The sequence below is a fragment of the Garra rufa genome, chromosome 8 (assembly GCF_049309525.1).
Source record: "Garra rufa chromosome 8, GarRuf1.0, whole genome shotgun sequence".
NCBI lineage: Eukaryota > Metazoa > Chordata > Actinopteri > Cypriniformes > Cyprinidae > Garra > Garra rufa.
The window spans coordinates 36,609,277-36,626,430 of NC_133368.1; the positions used below are offsets into that span (position 1 = coordinate 36,609,277).

A 17,154-nucleotide genomic window follows, 5' to 3' on the forward strand; every position below is an offset into this window, starting at 1 on the left:
TAACATTCTTCATGGTATACAATGTTATTTTGAGAGAGGATGGCAAAGGAGAGTAAAGGCTGAGAGCAGAGAAAATACATACCTGCATCATTGAGCCATTTTTCAAGCAGAGGCTTCAGTTTGCACATGTTTTTAAAGCTCAGGTTCAAGGCCTCAAAGCGAGAAATGGTGGTTTGGCTGAAGTCATTTCCATAAAGTTTTCCCATGGCAAGGCCAACATCCCCCTGATACAAGCAACATAATAGCATGTAAGAAGTTTTAAACTCTGAAAATGTCAGGTAGTCACCGAATGAGTCTCAGCTCCAGGAAAACTGTCTTCAAATAAGAACAAATAGAAAAAGTGACTTATGTTGAACAGTAAAATCAACAACAGTTGCAACAACACAAACTGTCTGACCAGTGAAACCCAGTTTACCTGCGTGAAGCCCAGTTTGATACGTCTCTGTTTGAAGGTCTTGGCAAATTGCTCGAGCTCCTCCAGGTCGCTGGGCTCCTCCAGGCTGGGTGTGTCGATGTGCTTTGGTGTCGTCTGGCTGTGAGGAAGGGATTGGATGGGGGTCGCTGCTATCGTGCGTGTGGGTGTAGCAGGCTGTGAAGAGTAAGGAAAGAAATTACGGAGATGAACAAGAAGGCTTGCACTTTTTTTTTTTTTTTTTAAAGAAACAATTGTGAAAACTGCAACTGTCCAACTGAATATTAAACATTACGTTTTTTTTGATACATCTATGCTTACGTTTATAAGCTTGAAGTCAGACTTTTTTTTAAAGGATACAAATTTTAATCAGTAAGAATGCATTGATTGTATCTAAAGTGCCAGTAAAAAAATTAAAGCACATTTCCGCCACTGAATAATTAAAAAAAAATAAAAAATTGAGAATTCTGATACAAGCTTGCAATTGCAAGTTATGAAGTCAGAATTGTCAGATAAAAGCAGTTCTTTTTTTCTCATTAATGCGAGTTTGTATCTCACAATTCTGCCCTTTTCCCCCCTCACAATTCTGACTTTTCCTTGCAATTCTGACTTTTTCCCCCTCACAAATGTGAGTTTGTATCTTGCAATTCTGACTTTTTTGGGGGGAATTTTGAGATTATATATTGCAATTTTTACCCCCCCTCACAATTCTGACTTTTTTTAGAATTATGTTATACAATAGTGAGTTATAAAAATTGCAATTCGGACATTTTTATTACAAATGTGAGTTTAGTGGAATTGCGAGTTTATATCTGCCAATTCTGACTTTTTTCCCCTCATAATGCGAGCTTGTATCTCGCAATTCTGCCTTTTTTCATGAAACTCTGACTTTTTTCCTTGCAATTTTGACTTTCTCAAAATTCTGAGATATAAACTTCCAATTTTGAGGGGAAAATATATGTTCTCAGAATTGCGAGTTTCTATCTCACAATTCCGACTTTATAACTCGCAATTCTAAAAAAAGTCAGAATTGTGAGATTAAAAAGTCTCAATTACCTTTTTTATTTAGTGGCGGAAACAGGCTTCTATAGTAAAACATTTACAATGTTACAAAATATTTCTATTTTAATAAACACTGTTCTTTTTAACTTTTTAAGCACAGCTGTTTTCAACATTCACAGTAAGTTTCCTGATTAGCAAATCAGCTTATTAAAATGATTTCTGAAACATTATGTGACACTGAAGACTGGAGTAATGGCTCCAAATTCAGCTTCACCATCACAGAAATAAATTACATTTTAAAATATAAAACATGAACAGTAAACAGTTATTTTTAACTGTAATATCACAATGTTACCGTTTTTACTGCATCTTTTTTATTTAAAGGAACCGTATGTAAGAAATTTATGTCAGTTAATCATAAAATGGCCCTGACATGTCACTAGACATTAAGAAATCATGTTCATTTCAAATACTTATATCACTGACAACAGTGGTCCGGCCAGGATATTGTCATTTAAAAGTGAGAGTTGCAGCCCTCAACTGATGTTATTGTTGTCATTTTGTGTTTTGGTCTGAGGCTCCACCCTCCAGCTATCTACCAATCACGAAATCAGTAGAGTTTCGTGATCCGGGTTGCCAGCTCTGTTACAGCTGCGGCTATACGAACGTGTCGGATAAAACATGTATAACGTTACAAAACGTAAAAGACCTTGTTATGAATCCGAAATACGTTGTGACAAAGTCCGAAATAAAAAAAGGATTTGTATAGGATATGCCTTTGAAAGATGGAGACGGCTGAAAACAGAGAAGAATTTGAAGATAGACGCCATCGTTGGTAATTTTCTCCTGGACAAGTAAGATTCATCTATGTTTGGCTAACTTTGCTTCCGTACACAGTGGATTTCCCACGGTCGCCCGTGCTGAATGCGTTCATAAAAAGCTTTATATCGCACCACTAGCAAGGTATGAAAACAACCTATGTTCCGACTGAAATGTGGTATTACAGTACATCTTTACGAAATATTTGGCTAATCGCCATCTGTAAATTTTTGCGATACATAATTACTTCGCAAAACATCTCTTGTGAAGCATAAACATAATTAACAGAAGAAAAACAAATTTCTGTGTAGGACTCGTCACTTGCCATTGGAAGCTCCTTGTTGCAGCCTAGTCCTGCAGCTTAGCTGGCAACCTCGAGTCAGGGGGGAGCGGGAGGGGATACACCGTTCTACAGTATTTTGAAAGTGATTGCAGTACCAGTTTTGGCCGCAATCCTACATACGGTTCCTTTAAGCAAATAAATGCAGCCTTGGTAAACGTAAGAAAATTGTTTTAAAAATATAAATAAAAATATTGTACTGACCCCAAACGTTCGAACAGTAGTGTACTTGGAATCAGTAATAGTGGTTCTAAATTTTTCATCTCAAAAACAAAACTGCAAGAAACTGTAGTCATTGTTCAGCGGTTTTGGTATTTGGAATCTATGCAAATCCACTCTTGTAGATTTCGTTCAAAAATAAACTGATCTTGATCATGTATAAAACTGGATCCAATGGGAAATGGGATGCCCCTGACCTGTGTGGCAAGTGTGATGCTTGGCTGGGTCTGCAGGAGGTTGGCTTGGCTTTGAGGTAGTTGAGTTAGAAGGTTCTGGGCCTGCAGGAGACCTGGTTAGAGCAAGAAAAAAAAAACAATCAGACAGGACAATCACTTGGAGGGATAGAGAGATCCAAGGAGGTTAAGATGACATGGGACTCACTCTGCTGGCCCTGTGGTGTCTGCGAGATGATGAACTGCGCGGGCTGCAGCTGTGTTGCGATGGGGTGACCTGGCTGGACCAGCACAAACTGCTGCAGGTTGAGGTTCTGCTGCTGTTGCAGCTGCTGTAACTGCTGTTCCATACAAACATGTAGTGAGAAGAACATCAATATGTATCACTATACCAAATACACCAGGTAACCCATGACAACCTCACCAATTGACCCTTTGCAAAGAGCTTGATTGACAGGTGATCTGACCAATCATAACACTGACTCCACCATTTTGTCTGACAAACAGACAGGAGAGTATAGATAACCTTCAGTCGACTTTAGGGATGGGCATTTCTGATCATATTTCATTTCGAGTAATCCACAGGTTTGAGAAACGAGTACTCGATTAATCGGGGGTGGAGTTTAAGCAAGGGGCAGGGCGTTTGCATCACAGTATACAGTAAACATTTAAAAGAAATAACAGCATGAGGTGAAGCTGAAGCACTTTTTCTACATGACGCATTGTATATAAAATTAATCACATAGCCTTGATACATAAATATGTAAATGTTATATTACACATTGTATTTATCTACACAAAATGCATGTGAGCTTGAACTACATGCCCATCATAAAGTAGAGGATGTGCTTCTCCCGTTACTTTAAAACAACGGCAACTGAAGCCCTGCGTGCTTTAGAAGCCATTTTCGCTCTGTGCTCCGGTCTTGTCTCTGGACCGTAACTTCTCACAGCCGTAACCAATCAAATATCTGACTACCTCCCAAATACCAGCATAACCAATCAGAAAGAATGAAAGTAGTTTAAATTTAAAAAATGCATTTTTAGAGCCAATCGATTGTCATTTTCATGCTCGATCGTAACTGATGGGTTCGATTAATCGAGTACTCGTGCACATCCCTAGTCGACTTAACCCTCTGGGGCCCGGGGGTGTTTTGGGGCCCTGAAGAAGTTTTGACATGCCTTGACATTTGTGCTTTTTTCAGTATGTTAAAAACATATTAATATCCTAAATCTAAATACATTGTATTTAGCACAAATTGGACTACAAAAATATGTAAGCAACATGAATGTACACTTTTAAGTTTTTGAGAAAACAATGTTTATGCGTGCATTTTGAAAAACTAAATTTTTGAAGTCACTGAAATAAGGTCATCTAACACATACAGAATATTTATTCTCGGGACTTTCGAGAATTGGATGTGGTAGGCTTGGTTTTTTTCTACCAAATGATGTGAAAATCATCTAGTTCACTTGTTTTCACAAAACAGTATATAGATTTAAATTTTTGAAGACACTTTTTGTTTAGAGTGGCTGTATGCGAGAAGGCGTGAATGATCATGAATAATGCTGTGATTTACACCTGAGAAGACAAAGACCTGCATAATGAGCCGCATAATGAGCCATTCAGTCGGATGTTGACTGAGAGGAAACAACAGAAAGAATAAAGGAAAAATGAAAGGACAAAATACATATATATTTAGTTTGAAGCGTATTTTGAATATATTTAACTATCACACAAAATAACTTGTCTTTCACTTGTGAGTGCAGTTAAACTTTTTATTAGGAACAAAAGTAATAAACACAGAAGTCAAGATGTCGAGGGTGCAATATCCAAATCACTCGCAGGAAACTTGAACACAGGAAAACGGGGAACAGCAGAAACTGCAAAGAAAACAAGTAGATGTGAGCAACACAATGATCTGACAAAGACAGAGCTAACATGGAGAAAACACATACACTACCAGCCAAACTTTTTATTATTAAAAGTTTTTTTTTTTTTTTTTAAGTGAGCAGTTTTTTTTACATAGTAAACCTATTTCACAAAATTAGATAATTATTTTTCTTTAAAAAAGTACCTTTGACTGGTAGTGTATAGCATAGGCGTATAACAGTTAGGTGCAAATAAAACAGTGTGAGATAAATACAGGTGTAAGGTTTGTAATGAAGTGATACAGGAGAAACCATACAACTTCTACCTTTCATACTGATTACTTAAAAAGAGAATAGTAGTTTTTTATTTGAATTGGTTTATGTAAAAGTAAACATTTCAAGCTTTCTACAAGTAAATGCATTATGTCTGTGAGGCACGTAATCACTTAGATTTAGGTTTCATGCACGTTAGTTTCATTTATGTGTCTGTGAAAAGATATAACAGACAGTGAAGGCAGAGCGCGTGCCCTGACTGTTTTCTTATTTTCATAAAAGCACAGTGTATACAAATAAAAATATACCCTCTACAGTTTCGAATGATGTATTGGTTGTATTTGTACGATCAAAACTGACGGAGAATTTTACATTCTTTTCGGAGTTATTACAAAAGCGTGCCTCAAATGCGCCAGCGCGTTTTTCGACCAAAGTTGAAACATCCTGTCATCATGAGACATTTAGATGCAGTGAAATGAAACATACTTTATAATGTTTCACTTGCTGTAGTCAGGAAATACAGTTGGCAAAAAGTCTTAACTGGTAAAATGTGTGCACATTCTGTCACAGTAACAACTTACAAATATAAAAGAAAAAAACTTACTTGTGTAAATATCTCATCTGCTGGTTCACGCCATGTCTCATTTAATGTTCATCTTCTGAAGTAAGTTTTACTCCTCACCTTCTTCCAGAAAGGACTAACTTGAAAGAAAAGAAACTGCTTTCTCCTTTGTTTACTGTGATGTGGGCGTCTACTTTTGGCGCGGCGCCCTCACGTGGACGATTTGAATATGAAAGACTGGAATCGCTCCTGGGCGTGATCTAATTAAAACTAATGAAGCAGACAAGAGAGACTGGACATCGTGTTGGTTTCATACGGATTACTTTATCACAGAATATTTGATTTCAATAAACATAACTTTATTTGAAAGTATAGATATCAAGCTTTCTCTAGACATATTGCTCATGTCTCTGTGTTGTGTATTGGCTGAGTTATAGTCTATTTTAATGACGCGTTTCTGAATGAAGATCACGGAGATCAACGCGGCAGACAGCACACCCTTTTTGTTTTCTTTATTTTGTAAAATCACAATATTTTTTTGGTTTTGTGAGTATATACAAATAAAAGTAGACCCTTTACAGATTCGATTGATGTACTGCTTTTATCTGTACAATCAGAAATGACCGAGTAATTGAAGTTCCTTTTGGGAAACTGCCACAAAACGCGTATACGCGTGTTTGGACCCCAGGGGGTTAAATTTGAAAAACTGTGTATACTGACGTCTTTCCGTAAATTGCTTTATGTAAATTAGAAAAGACGATCTGTTCACGTGCCACTTGAACAGAGGCAATACAGCGATCTGTCATAACACATTAAAGGTCCCATATTGTCAAAATCGAAATTTCCTGGCTTTTTTCATGATAACTGAGGTCTTGGGGCTATGTAACTACCATATAAGTTTCAAAACAGTCAATCCAGAGTAATATGCACACAGACTGAATAAAGTAGTCACCAAATTCAGTCACCACCCCGAGCACCAACCACCGTCCCACCCTCCTTTTGTCAAACTAAAAATAATGTGTCCCATGATTTGTTCCGGATTTGTTTAATTTGGTTCATTCACAGTTGTTTTCCGGAATCTGTGTGTGCTTTACACACAACCCATATGTGACATTTGGATGTGAGATGTAATGCGACGCGTACATTTCACTAAACTGAAACTAACCTGACAAACAATCTGTGCTACTGCGCTGATAGTGAGGAGCTCCCTGATCGCTGTTTCATTCCACTTTGCACGTATTTTTCCGTCGTGAGGAGTCGCACGATAACGTGCATCATCATTACAACACTGCCTTTATGGCATTTGGTTCTGGCTTTTGTTCACACAGCGTTCGATACAGTAATTTTCCGAAATCAGCGCGCATTGTGAAAGGGGCTTTACTAAAGCAACAGTTATGTAGCTTACTGCATTCGGTGTTTGAAAAAGAAAAAAAAACATGATGATTCTGAAACATCCTGTTGAGTATCAGCAGGCTAGGCTCCCTCTATGGCTCTGGGCTCGGCTACAGCATACATGACAGTAGTTACTTGTGGTTGGCCTGGCTGTGCGTCACTCAGAAAACAACAGGCCAATCAGAAGAGAGGCTCATGAATATTAATTAGACGGGCCAAAATCAAGCTGTTCTTGAAAGAGCTCCTAAAAAAGGAGCTGTAAAAATATATTGAGATAAATAAATCTTAAGGACATCAACAACTAAAATAAACCTCCAGAAATGTGTACAATATGGGACCTTTAAGGAGCCACAAAACGCAATTTGTTGTTTAAATTTCTTACAAGAGACCTTGTTTCATACCAGAAGTAACCTGCTCTGTTGGACTGTTGTCAGTTTTTTCTTTGCTCCGTGAGGTCTCAGCTTTCAAATTTAGTCATTTAAAAAAAAAATTAAAACAATAATACCATTTTCAGGCTCTTTAATTATGTCATAACAGATCACTGTAGCACTTCAGTTCAAGCAGCACGAGAACGAATCAAGTCCAGTGACATTAATCTACTCCCCTGTATGGTTTGTTTGTTAGACAAAAATGGCGGATTTGGCGTTATGTTTGGTCAGATGGCCTGTCAATCAAACTCCTTGTGAAGGGTCGATTCAAATGAGTGGGGTTCAACAGTAAGGATGTTTTAGATTTTTTTTGAAAAATTAATTTTTCTGTTGCCAATCAGCAAAGTAAAACATTTAGGCATATTATATAAGGTTTTCTGCTATTTTGATCCTGGTGGAATTGCCTCCTCTTTGGCAATTTAAAAGTGTTCAAAAGCACCCATTTTCTATTGATTCAATAATTTCTTTTTGGGTACTTCTCCATACACTTGAAATTCAGATACAGCTTCCTTCATATAAATAGCTGAAGGGCATGGAGAACAAAATCCCTTATAAATCCCTTAAAATTTGCTTACATATTAAATGTCAATTAAAAATACACTTCACTTCTGACACTTCTCAGGGCAAGCCAAAATACTGCCAGGGCAAAAAATAAATTAAAATGTTGCTACAGTCAAATAAAACGCCCATTTCAGTACTGAGACTTGGTTGAATGAAAGCGGAGCTCTCTTACAGGTGTGATCTGGATGGGTTGGGAGAGGGGGATCTGGGTGATGGGGGTGGCAGCGGAGGCAGAGATGCTGGCTCCTGTAGTGCTGCTCTGCTGGCCGGCTGAATGCTGCACCGCTGCTGCTAAGAGCTGAGCCTGAGCCTGCTGCAGCAATAACTGCTGCTGCGCTGGAGTCAAAGTCAACTGGAAAAAAGAGAGCGAGACAAAGAAACAAAGACAGGAATTCATTTCATCTCTAATGACCACATTTGTCACTAAGCTCATTTCCATAAATTTCTCAAGATGGAAATCCACGCGTTATTCACAAAGCCTTACCCTGGACTCACTACATGGCAGTTGCAGATGTTGCCATTGTCAAAAAGTGCTATTTACAATTAGCCATGATTAATTATTATTATTAATCAAACCGATAGTTCACCCAAAAATTTAAATTCTGTCTTTAATTACTCACCCTCATGTCGTTTCAAACCTGTAAGATCTTTGTTCATCTTCGGAACACAAATTAAGATATTTTTGATGAAATCCGAGAGCTTTTTGACCCTGCATAGACAGCAATGCAACTACCACGTTCAAGGCCCAGAAAGTTTGTAAGGACATTGCTAAAATAGTCCATGTGACATCAGTGGTTGAACGTTAATTTTATGAAAGAGAAGAAATGGTTAAACACAGTTATTTTGTTTCCTTACACACAAAAAGCATTCTCGTAGCTTCATAAAATTATTGCTGCCATAAAGCACTGCCATCCATGCAGGGTCAGAAAGCTCTACGATTTAATCAAAGTCTCTTTATTAATAATAATTTGTGTTCCAAAGATAAACAAAAGTCTTACGGGTTTGGAACGACATAAGGGTGAGCAATTAATGACAGATTTTTCATTTTTGTAATAGAACACAAAAATGAAAATTTCTGTGCAAAAATTATCAATTTTTCTTTTATGCCAAAAATCATTAGTATATTAAGTAAAGATCATGTTCCATGAAGATATTTTGTAAATTTCCTACCATAAATTTATTAAAACTTATTTTTTCATTAATAATATGCATTGCTAAGAAATTTATTTGAACAACTTTAAATGCGATTTTCTCAATATTTTGATTTAGATTTTTTTTTTGGCACCCTCAGATTCCAGATTTTTTAAATAGTCGTATCTCAGCCAAATATTGTCCTAACAAACCATACATCAATGGAAAGCTTATTTAGTCAGCTTTCAGATGATGTATAAATCTCAGTTTAAAAGTTTTGACCCTCATGACTGGTTTTGTGGACCATGGTCAGCTATCTACAATCAACGGATTTTAAACAGTAGTTTTATATTTTTCCATCTTTTTTAAAAGTTTTTTGAGTTGCAATGCTTTGTGGGAAGGTTGTTCTTTCCCTCCTTAAAGCAGTCTTGTACCTTTGTCTTTTTGTAATGTTGTGATTCACCTAGTGGCTGGCTGTTTTGGTTAAGGGCTTATAACTCTTTAAAAATGACTAACGAAAACACTTTGACAGCCAAGACCACTGAAAAAGCAGACAGGCACTGTTGTATGGTTCATGCTTTTTTCTGGTTCAAATTTACCTAGGGCTTTTTACCTTTTGCTCAATCTATGTGGAAATGGGAACAGAGAAAGCAAATATAGATGAAGACCATCCCAAAATTTCTCTCCAAAATCAAACATGTTTTGTTCGCAGCTCATGTACGGTGATATAAATATACCGCAGCCTTCTGAGACTTCAAGCGGAGAGCAAAGCGGGTATGCTAATTAACGAAACTGTTATGCAGTACATGTAAATTCTGCATAGATTTGCATATTCTCAACCATCTGTTTCCGAGCAACTGCAGAGCAGCTAATTAGCATATGGGGCCCAATAATTTCCCCTGTAACCAGGAGATAGCATGTTGTGCCTTACATCTCTAATCTTCAGAGTTACGACAAATCCCACGCATTATTTTCAAAAAGACACAACAATGCATGACATCAGGTGGAAAGCCTCAGCAGTCGCTCAGAAACATGATAATCGCACACGCAGGTCAAGACAGTGGCAGTTCAGTGACTCAGACAAGGGCCCTGGGGACATCTTTAAATTCCTATAGCCTTTTCATCCATGTCGCAGACCGCAAATGTGTGTGTGAGCTCAGAGGAAAAAGATTATACCTGTTGGAGCAAGGCCTGTGCGTGTGCGTTGGTGATTGCGCTTGTTGTTTGCACAGTCTGCCTCTGAAAGTCCAGTCCATTTGTTTGGGCACCTGGAAGAAGAAAAGCAGTCAATGGTACAATAGATCACAGCCACACAAAAAAGTCTTTTCAAGCAAGTTATTCAACGCCATGGCCTTTCTTATTTCAAACTTTAAAAAAATAAAAAATAAAAAAAAAACTTTTTGTGATACATATTGAGAGACATTGTCCTACACGTTCAACCTCAGTCAAAGCTGCACAAGTGACCCGGTACAATTTAAAATTCTGAACTGATAGTCTTTCACTCACTCAACTGTAAAAGAAAGCTGTGTTCGAAAGATCAAGGCAAAAGATCTGAGAAAATACATAACATGCAAGTCTCTAAAGATCCAACGCTTCCTTGGGTAACTCACCAGTGTTTTCGTCCCCACTCTCCATTGCACATTTACTTGTTTCCGATGGATTACTCATTCTAGAATCTGGAACAGACAGAGCAAGGTTGGACTTTCAGTTTCTCTTCAAAGACCATTCATTCAGTGACTTTCAAAAGTGAGAGCATGCATTCCAATTTTTGATTTCAAACCACGAGACTTAACTGAACGCAATTAAGAAACCACATATGTTTACTACTCAATTCCAGACAGCATAGCATCACTTTACGGTAAAACAGATCTTTAAATATTGTTGCCAACCGCAAACATCACTCACCAGCAGTTGCTGCACCTGCTTTGTCAAGCGTCTCTACGAGCATCACAACAAACTCAGCGCCCCTTTCGCAGACAACCCAAGTCTCTATGTAGCTAAACAGTTAGGAGTGGAAAAACAACACACGTGCAGAGCAGAGCTAAGCTTCAGTGAAACTGTGGCTGCCTTTCTCTCAGTCTCTCCGGCTTGCTTGCTTGCTCTCTCTCTCACTCTCTCTGTGCCATGATTGTCATAACAACTAGAGTGTGAAGAAGTTCGTTTTCATTCTAGAACGGAACAGAAGCGAAGCAGCTGCCAGCGCCGTAATAAAGCATAATCAGTATGCAGCTGATTAAAGCCATATGCAAATCTCCCTCACTTCATTAGCCGAGCAACACTTTGAAGTCCTGCAAGCAATTCATTTCGCATGGCGCTCTGAGAGCTTTCTCCCTAATTTAAATGTTCATAAATATTTATCATCACATTAGCATATTAATTGGATCGCTTTGGAGGGAAAAAGGAGGAATTGAAAAAAAAAACCTCCAGAGTGTCAATGCACAAGCCCAATTACCTACGGAGTGCTGGTTAAATTAGGTGAAACAGGTGAGCTTTCTGTCAATGCGATCAAAGCGCAACAAACCGGCGAGGTCTGTATCTGGACATAAAGGCGGCAGGTTGCGTTTAGAAGCACATTCTAAGCACCAGAGGTTGCGGATGGAGCTGTTGGAGAAGTAAATTACTTGCCATTCTCCACCATCCTATTCACCCAGCCCCCTGTGGCCCAAACACTTCACGGATCAAATTCCGTGACTTCTGTAGCCGTATTGTCTGGAAAAGAACATGAAGTCTGCTTTGCATATCCAGATTAACTGTGCACCTCATTAACTGATATTTTCAGAGCTTGGCCTAATTACAACAGAGATTTACATATTAGAACAAAGATCTGACAGAGTAAGCATAAAGAAATCAGCCTATCCGAAAGGAAGTATTGCTGACACTTCAAATACTTTTTCAAAGCGCTAAACTTTAGTCAAACAAAAGCATACAAACAATAGCAGGATTATGAGAATGACAAGAGTAGCGTAATCCAACAAAACAACCTACTTTCGTTGGTTACAAACAACCATGTGACAATGGAAAAACTAACCTGAAGAGTAATATTCAAATTAGCCCAAAATACTTTAATTTAATGCAAAATTATACTTTTTTCCATAAAATGCCTCAAATGCCTGTTTAAAGAGGACTCGAATTCAGCACAGAGGATGAAATAATTTCAATATTTCATTACGAGCAAGTAGGAACACATAACTATTCATATTCAAATGATGCATTCAAAAACACATTGCATTCGAGTTTCAGAGAGGAACTGATGAAAAATTAAAGACGCTTGATAGTATGATGGAAGCCATTCACAAACCACAATTATTTTCACTCGTAAATTATAATTTATAATGACAAAACATTTAGCTGGACGGCAAGAGAAAACAACATGAAGTCACGCCAATCTGCCACACATTGTTGTATATAATTCTCGAAGGCTGGCAAAACTCATGATCTATAATCATTTTAATTAATAGACTGTTAGCCTGCAGGGACTGTTTCTACATGTTCACATCAGCAGAGCTTGAAGAAAAACGCAAGCAATACAGACAGATGGTCGAAGACAGACGCAAAATGCCATGAAGTTTCGCTACTATGTTTGAAAAGTGTCAGTTACTACAAAAATAAAAGTAAGGATTCATGCAGGTAATTTACACTATAGGTATGAGCTGCGGATACACTAAACTAACAAGTTTCAGCATGTCATTGTCTCTCTAGGCACTTACACACAGAGTGCACATGTTATCAGTTTAAAAGCAGGGTCTGTTACACCTGACTCCTTTGTGACACATATGCTAATTTAAATTTTAAGAACAAATAACTCATGTAGTCAGAGAATTCATGTTAAATGAGAAACATTTGACATAACAGTTAGCTAAAATAAAATATAAATATTAGATGAAAAACTTTAGAATTTACTGTAATAGCAACTTACTGAAAAAATACTAAAATTACTAAAACAGATACAGTAAAATAGAGCTGCAGTCAAACCAAAATTTATTCAGACACCTTCAATATTTTCTCTCATTTTCGCTATAGTTTAGAAAATGGTAATAAAGTATGACAGGAACTCAGAATTTGTCAAAACAAATTCATCTTGATAATGTCAGATAACTTTGATAGGAAGGTATGTTAGGTACATTAGCAATTTAAAAAAAAAACACTTAAGCAAAACATGGCCAGGTCAAAGTATCTGAATAATTTTACTGGTAGTCCACGATATGAAGAATTTGGGGTATAAAAGTCAGTTTGCTTTATTTTGTTGTCCTCACTTACATAAATGAACTATAGTGCCCTGCACCCAACTGTAAAAAAAAAAAAAAAAAAAAAATTATATCTGGTGTCTGCATAATTTTTGGTTTGACTGTAAACATGAATATTAAGCTCTAATTAAAAAAAAATAGAACATAAAAATAAAATCGTATTCAAAGCATTAGGAAATTGTATAATTGAATATAATTAATACTAAAATAATTTCAGAATCATTTTAATTATAGCAGTGATGCACCTCTTAGCAATTAGGTTATCACTACACCAAGATGTTATAAACTGAATCGAAAAGCTTTCAGATTTCATAATCCTCACTGTAACCACAAAATAAATCACAAACTTCAAATGTTAGACATATATCCAACTTTACCCACATAAAGCGATATTCACCATAGAAAGCTTTAAAATGCCAAATGTGGACTATGATTTATTACAAACAACAGTATGAATTTCTGTAAAGCTGTTCTGTAAAGTACTGTGAAATGCGATATGAATAAAACAGACATGAAATAGTTCTGAATATCAGCTCAACAGTGGTTAATTATAGTTCTGAATACCTGTGATTCAAATGTGGATAAAGATCATATCACGCTTGAGAGTTATACTTTGATAACTACAGCACTAAAGAATATGTCACAAGAGAAGGAAAATAGTAACACTGACTTCTTTAGCTATTCATGGATGATGAAAGACAGTAAACTGACTAAATACACAAGCATACTGCTTCTGGAACAATAGTGGAAAAGCTGTGCTCTATATGAGGATCACCTATTAGACTAGCAAATAAAGCTGGCATAATGCCTGCATGCATACATCTCCCTGAGCAGACAGACTGATACAATGTTACAGAAACACTGGCTGTGCTACAAAGTATCAATTTGCAACAGCCGTACTGGATACAATGTATAAACAGCCGTCAGAATTCCATTTTGGCACGTTCCGCCATCCTTCGACAATGAAATGGATTCATTCTGATAGAATATGCTGAACAGCGCATTCTGAGCTCTAGAAGGCCCACATGAATAACATAACAGGGCTACACGCCTGCAATGGGCACAAAAGGCAAGAGAATAGGCATTAAAAAAAATCACGCCGTGTTCTAACTGTACACCAAGCAAGCCTCGGCTGCTGTGCTCTTTCATATTTTCACCGTAAACACGTTGCGCAGACGCCGGCTGATTGCGAGCGAATGAATATTCAAAGCTTTATATGTGGGATTGGCTCACGGCACAATACAGCAACACAAAGCCGCTGGAGTAGCATTAGCCGCTTAGCATGCACACAGCAGCCCTTAGTTATGATTAACTGTAAAATTCTTACAAGCTTTAACCGGGGACAGTGCAAAAGCCCGTGAGCTGTCGCCGATTATGACTAATAAAATATGCAAAGCGGCGATTTCTCGGCGGCGGTATGAATATGTAACGCGGCTGCTCTAATCACACAAAGGAGGCATTTTTCCTTTAATTTGCCGTCGCACTGCATCGCCAGTTTCACCGTCGCACAGACAGAGAATTATTCCCCGATTCGTTTATTTCAAGGGTGCATAAGATTGCAACATCGGCTTTGAGTATTTTGTTTACGCTTTCCCCACCGCGCTTTTCGGGCTTGAGAGAAAGAGTGTTTGAATATGAATATGAATATGTAAAATGCAGTAATGATTACCTGGTCCTGAACTCTCATCTTGACTCGCTGCTCCTCCGTCCGCCATTTTGAATATTTAAGCCCAAATCCTCAAAACACAATACAGAGGCTCACCGATGCACTCACTCACAGCATCAGCATGGCAGATCTGAGAGTTCCCATCAGTGCGCCTGAGCTCACCCACAAACACCTCCGCTGACATCGATCGTCAACCTTAATTACACTTTTAACTTTTAAGTACACTTGCATGCGTTATTCGTCACGTGCAAAAACAGAAAAAGAACGGGGGAAATAAATAAAAGCTTTGTTTTATTAACAATTTAGTGAATTAAAAAGAAAAAAAAAGTGTAACATCTTTGTTATATAGTAATTTACTGAAATTACAAATTAATAACAAACAAAGAAATGAATGGGTGGTTTATATTACCATAGACGTGTCATTTCAAATGCATTTTGCTTTTCTCTTTAGGCAAAATATGTTTGCATCACGTTACTGCAGACATTACAACGGTCCACTGGCTGATGATACATTTAATTTGCATTCAAGACAATAAAACATGGTTGTATTAATATTAGGCTATTTTTAATTTAAAAAATAGTAATAATTTTAATCAGTTTTAACTACATCTCACATATTTTATAAAACTGTATTACTCAGCTCTTTGTAAAATAACAGTATATTTTGCGAGTTAGTATATAATAAAATAATACAACAAAGCAAAAATAAATAAAGCTGTATAAGTGAAAGAACAAAATGCCATGACTGCTTCTTTACTTACTTACATGTCAAATATGACTGTAAAACACTTTTTGACAGTTATTTCATAAAAGCAATTTTGTATTTAAAAAAAGAGAAAAATGTGTCTATTTAAATATTTTTTACAGTTACAAATCTTGATTCTGTTGCCAAGAGTGATATTTACAGCAAACTACGTTTTTGTACAGTAAGATTTGTAATGTTTTTTTTAAAGAAGTCTCTTCTGCTCACCAAGCCTGTATTTATTTGATCTAAAGTACAGCAAAAACAGTAAGGTTGAAATGTTTTTATTATTTAAAAGAACTGTTTTCTATTTGAATTTTAAAATGTAATTTATTCCTGTGATTTCAAAGCTGAACGCTTAGCATCTTTTTAATATTCTGATTTGCTGCTTAAAACATTTCTTATTATTATTATTATTATTATGTTGAGAACAGCTTTTTTCAGGTTTCAGAAGAACAGCATTCATCTGAAATAGAAATCTTTCATAACATTATAAATATCTTTATCCTCACTTTGATCAATTTCAATTTTTGATCAAAAAGTATTAATTTCTTGAAATTGTTAATATATTTAAATAGAAAGCAGTTATTTTAAATAGTAAAAATATTTCACAATATTACTTTTTTTGTATTTTGATCAAATAAATGCAGGCTTGGTGAGCAGAAGAGACTTTTTAAAAATCTTTAAAATCTTAAAGTCCAAAAACTTTGACTGGTAGTGTATTATTTACTGAAATCTGATACAAATAACCACAAACCAATAAAAGGGCTTAAATTAAATATCCTATATGGAAAGAGTGAGAGCAAGTCTGTTAACTAGCACAGTAAATAGAAACGTATGTTTTTGTGAGTATGGTGTCTGGTAAAGATGAATAGTTTTTTACCAAATGGAAAAATGACCTGTAATTTCAATTATGTCTCCTACAGTACCATCTGCTGGTCCTGTGTGGCAATGCACCACAGCTGGAGGGCACATCCAGTTTGTTTAGGGTTAGACCAACAACATTAGATTGGTTATTCAAAGACATTCAAATTAAAATATTTTAATATTCCTTCAACAATCAAAAAGCAAAGCAATGTGTATGTTAACCTTAAGCTTTATGCAAGTGATAGTATACACAATTCACCCTGAATAAAATGCAGGAAGGTTCAGAACTGTAACATATTTACCATGTCCCTACTGTTAGCTATGTAAACATCCCCTTTCTCTTGCACGTCAGTTCATTTTACAGCAATGACTCCGAGTCTGTACTAACACGTAAAATCTGCCATTTGGTACAACCTAACTTGTAAAACTTTAAGGAAGAGAATAAGAGTCCA

The 17,154-nt window shown here is 36.7% G+C and overlaps 1 protein-coding gene across 1 annotated transcript in view; it reads right to left on the bottom strand.

Annotated features, from left to right (window-relative positions):
• pou2f1b (POU class 2 homeobox 1b) overlaps positions 1 to 15,142 on the bottom strand; it is a 28,207-nt gene extending 13,065 nt beyond the window's left edge. Inside the window, exons 1-9 of the mRNA XM_073845490.1 lie at positions 15,097 to 15,142; positions 11,089 to 11,103; positions 10,794 to 10,859; positions 10,360 to 10,451; positions 8,225 to 8,404; positions 3,174 to 3,306; positions 2,990 to 3,081; positions 416 to 589; positions 83 to 224 (exon numbers count right to left, since the gene is read on the bottom strand). Coding sequence (XP_073701591.1) covers positions 83 to 224; positions 416 to 589; positions 2,990 to 3,081; positions 3,174 to 3,306; positions 8,225 to 8,404; positions 10,360 to 10,451; positions 10,794 to 10,859; positions 11,089 to 11,103; positions 15,097 to 15,142 — 940 coding nt within the window. The remainder of the gene's footprint in view (positions 1 to 82; positions 225 to 415; positions 590 to 2,989; positions 3,082 to 3,173; positions 3,307 to 8,224; positions 8,405 to 10,359; positions 10,452 to 10,793; positions 10,860 to 11,088; positions 11,104 to 15,096) is intronic.
• Positions 15,143 to 17,154: the final 2,012 nt, after the last annotated feature.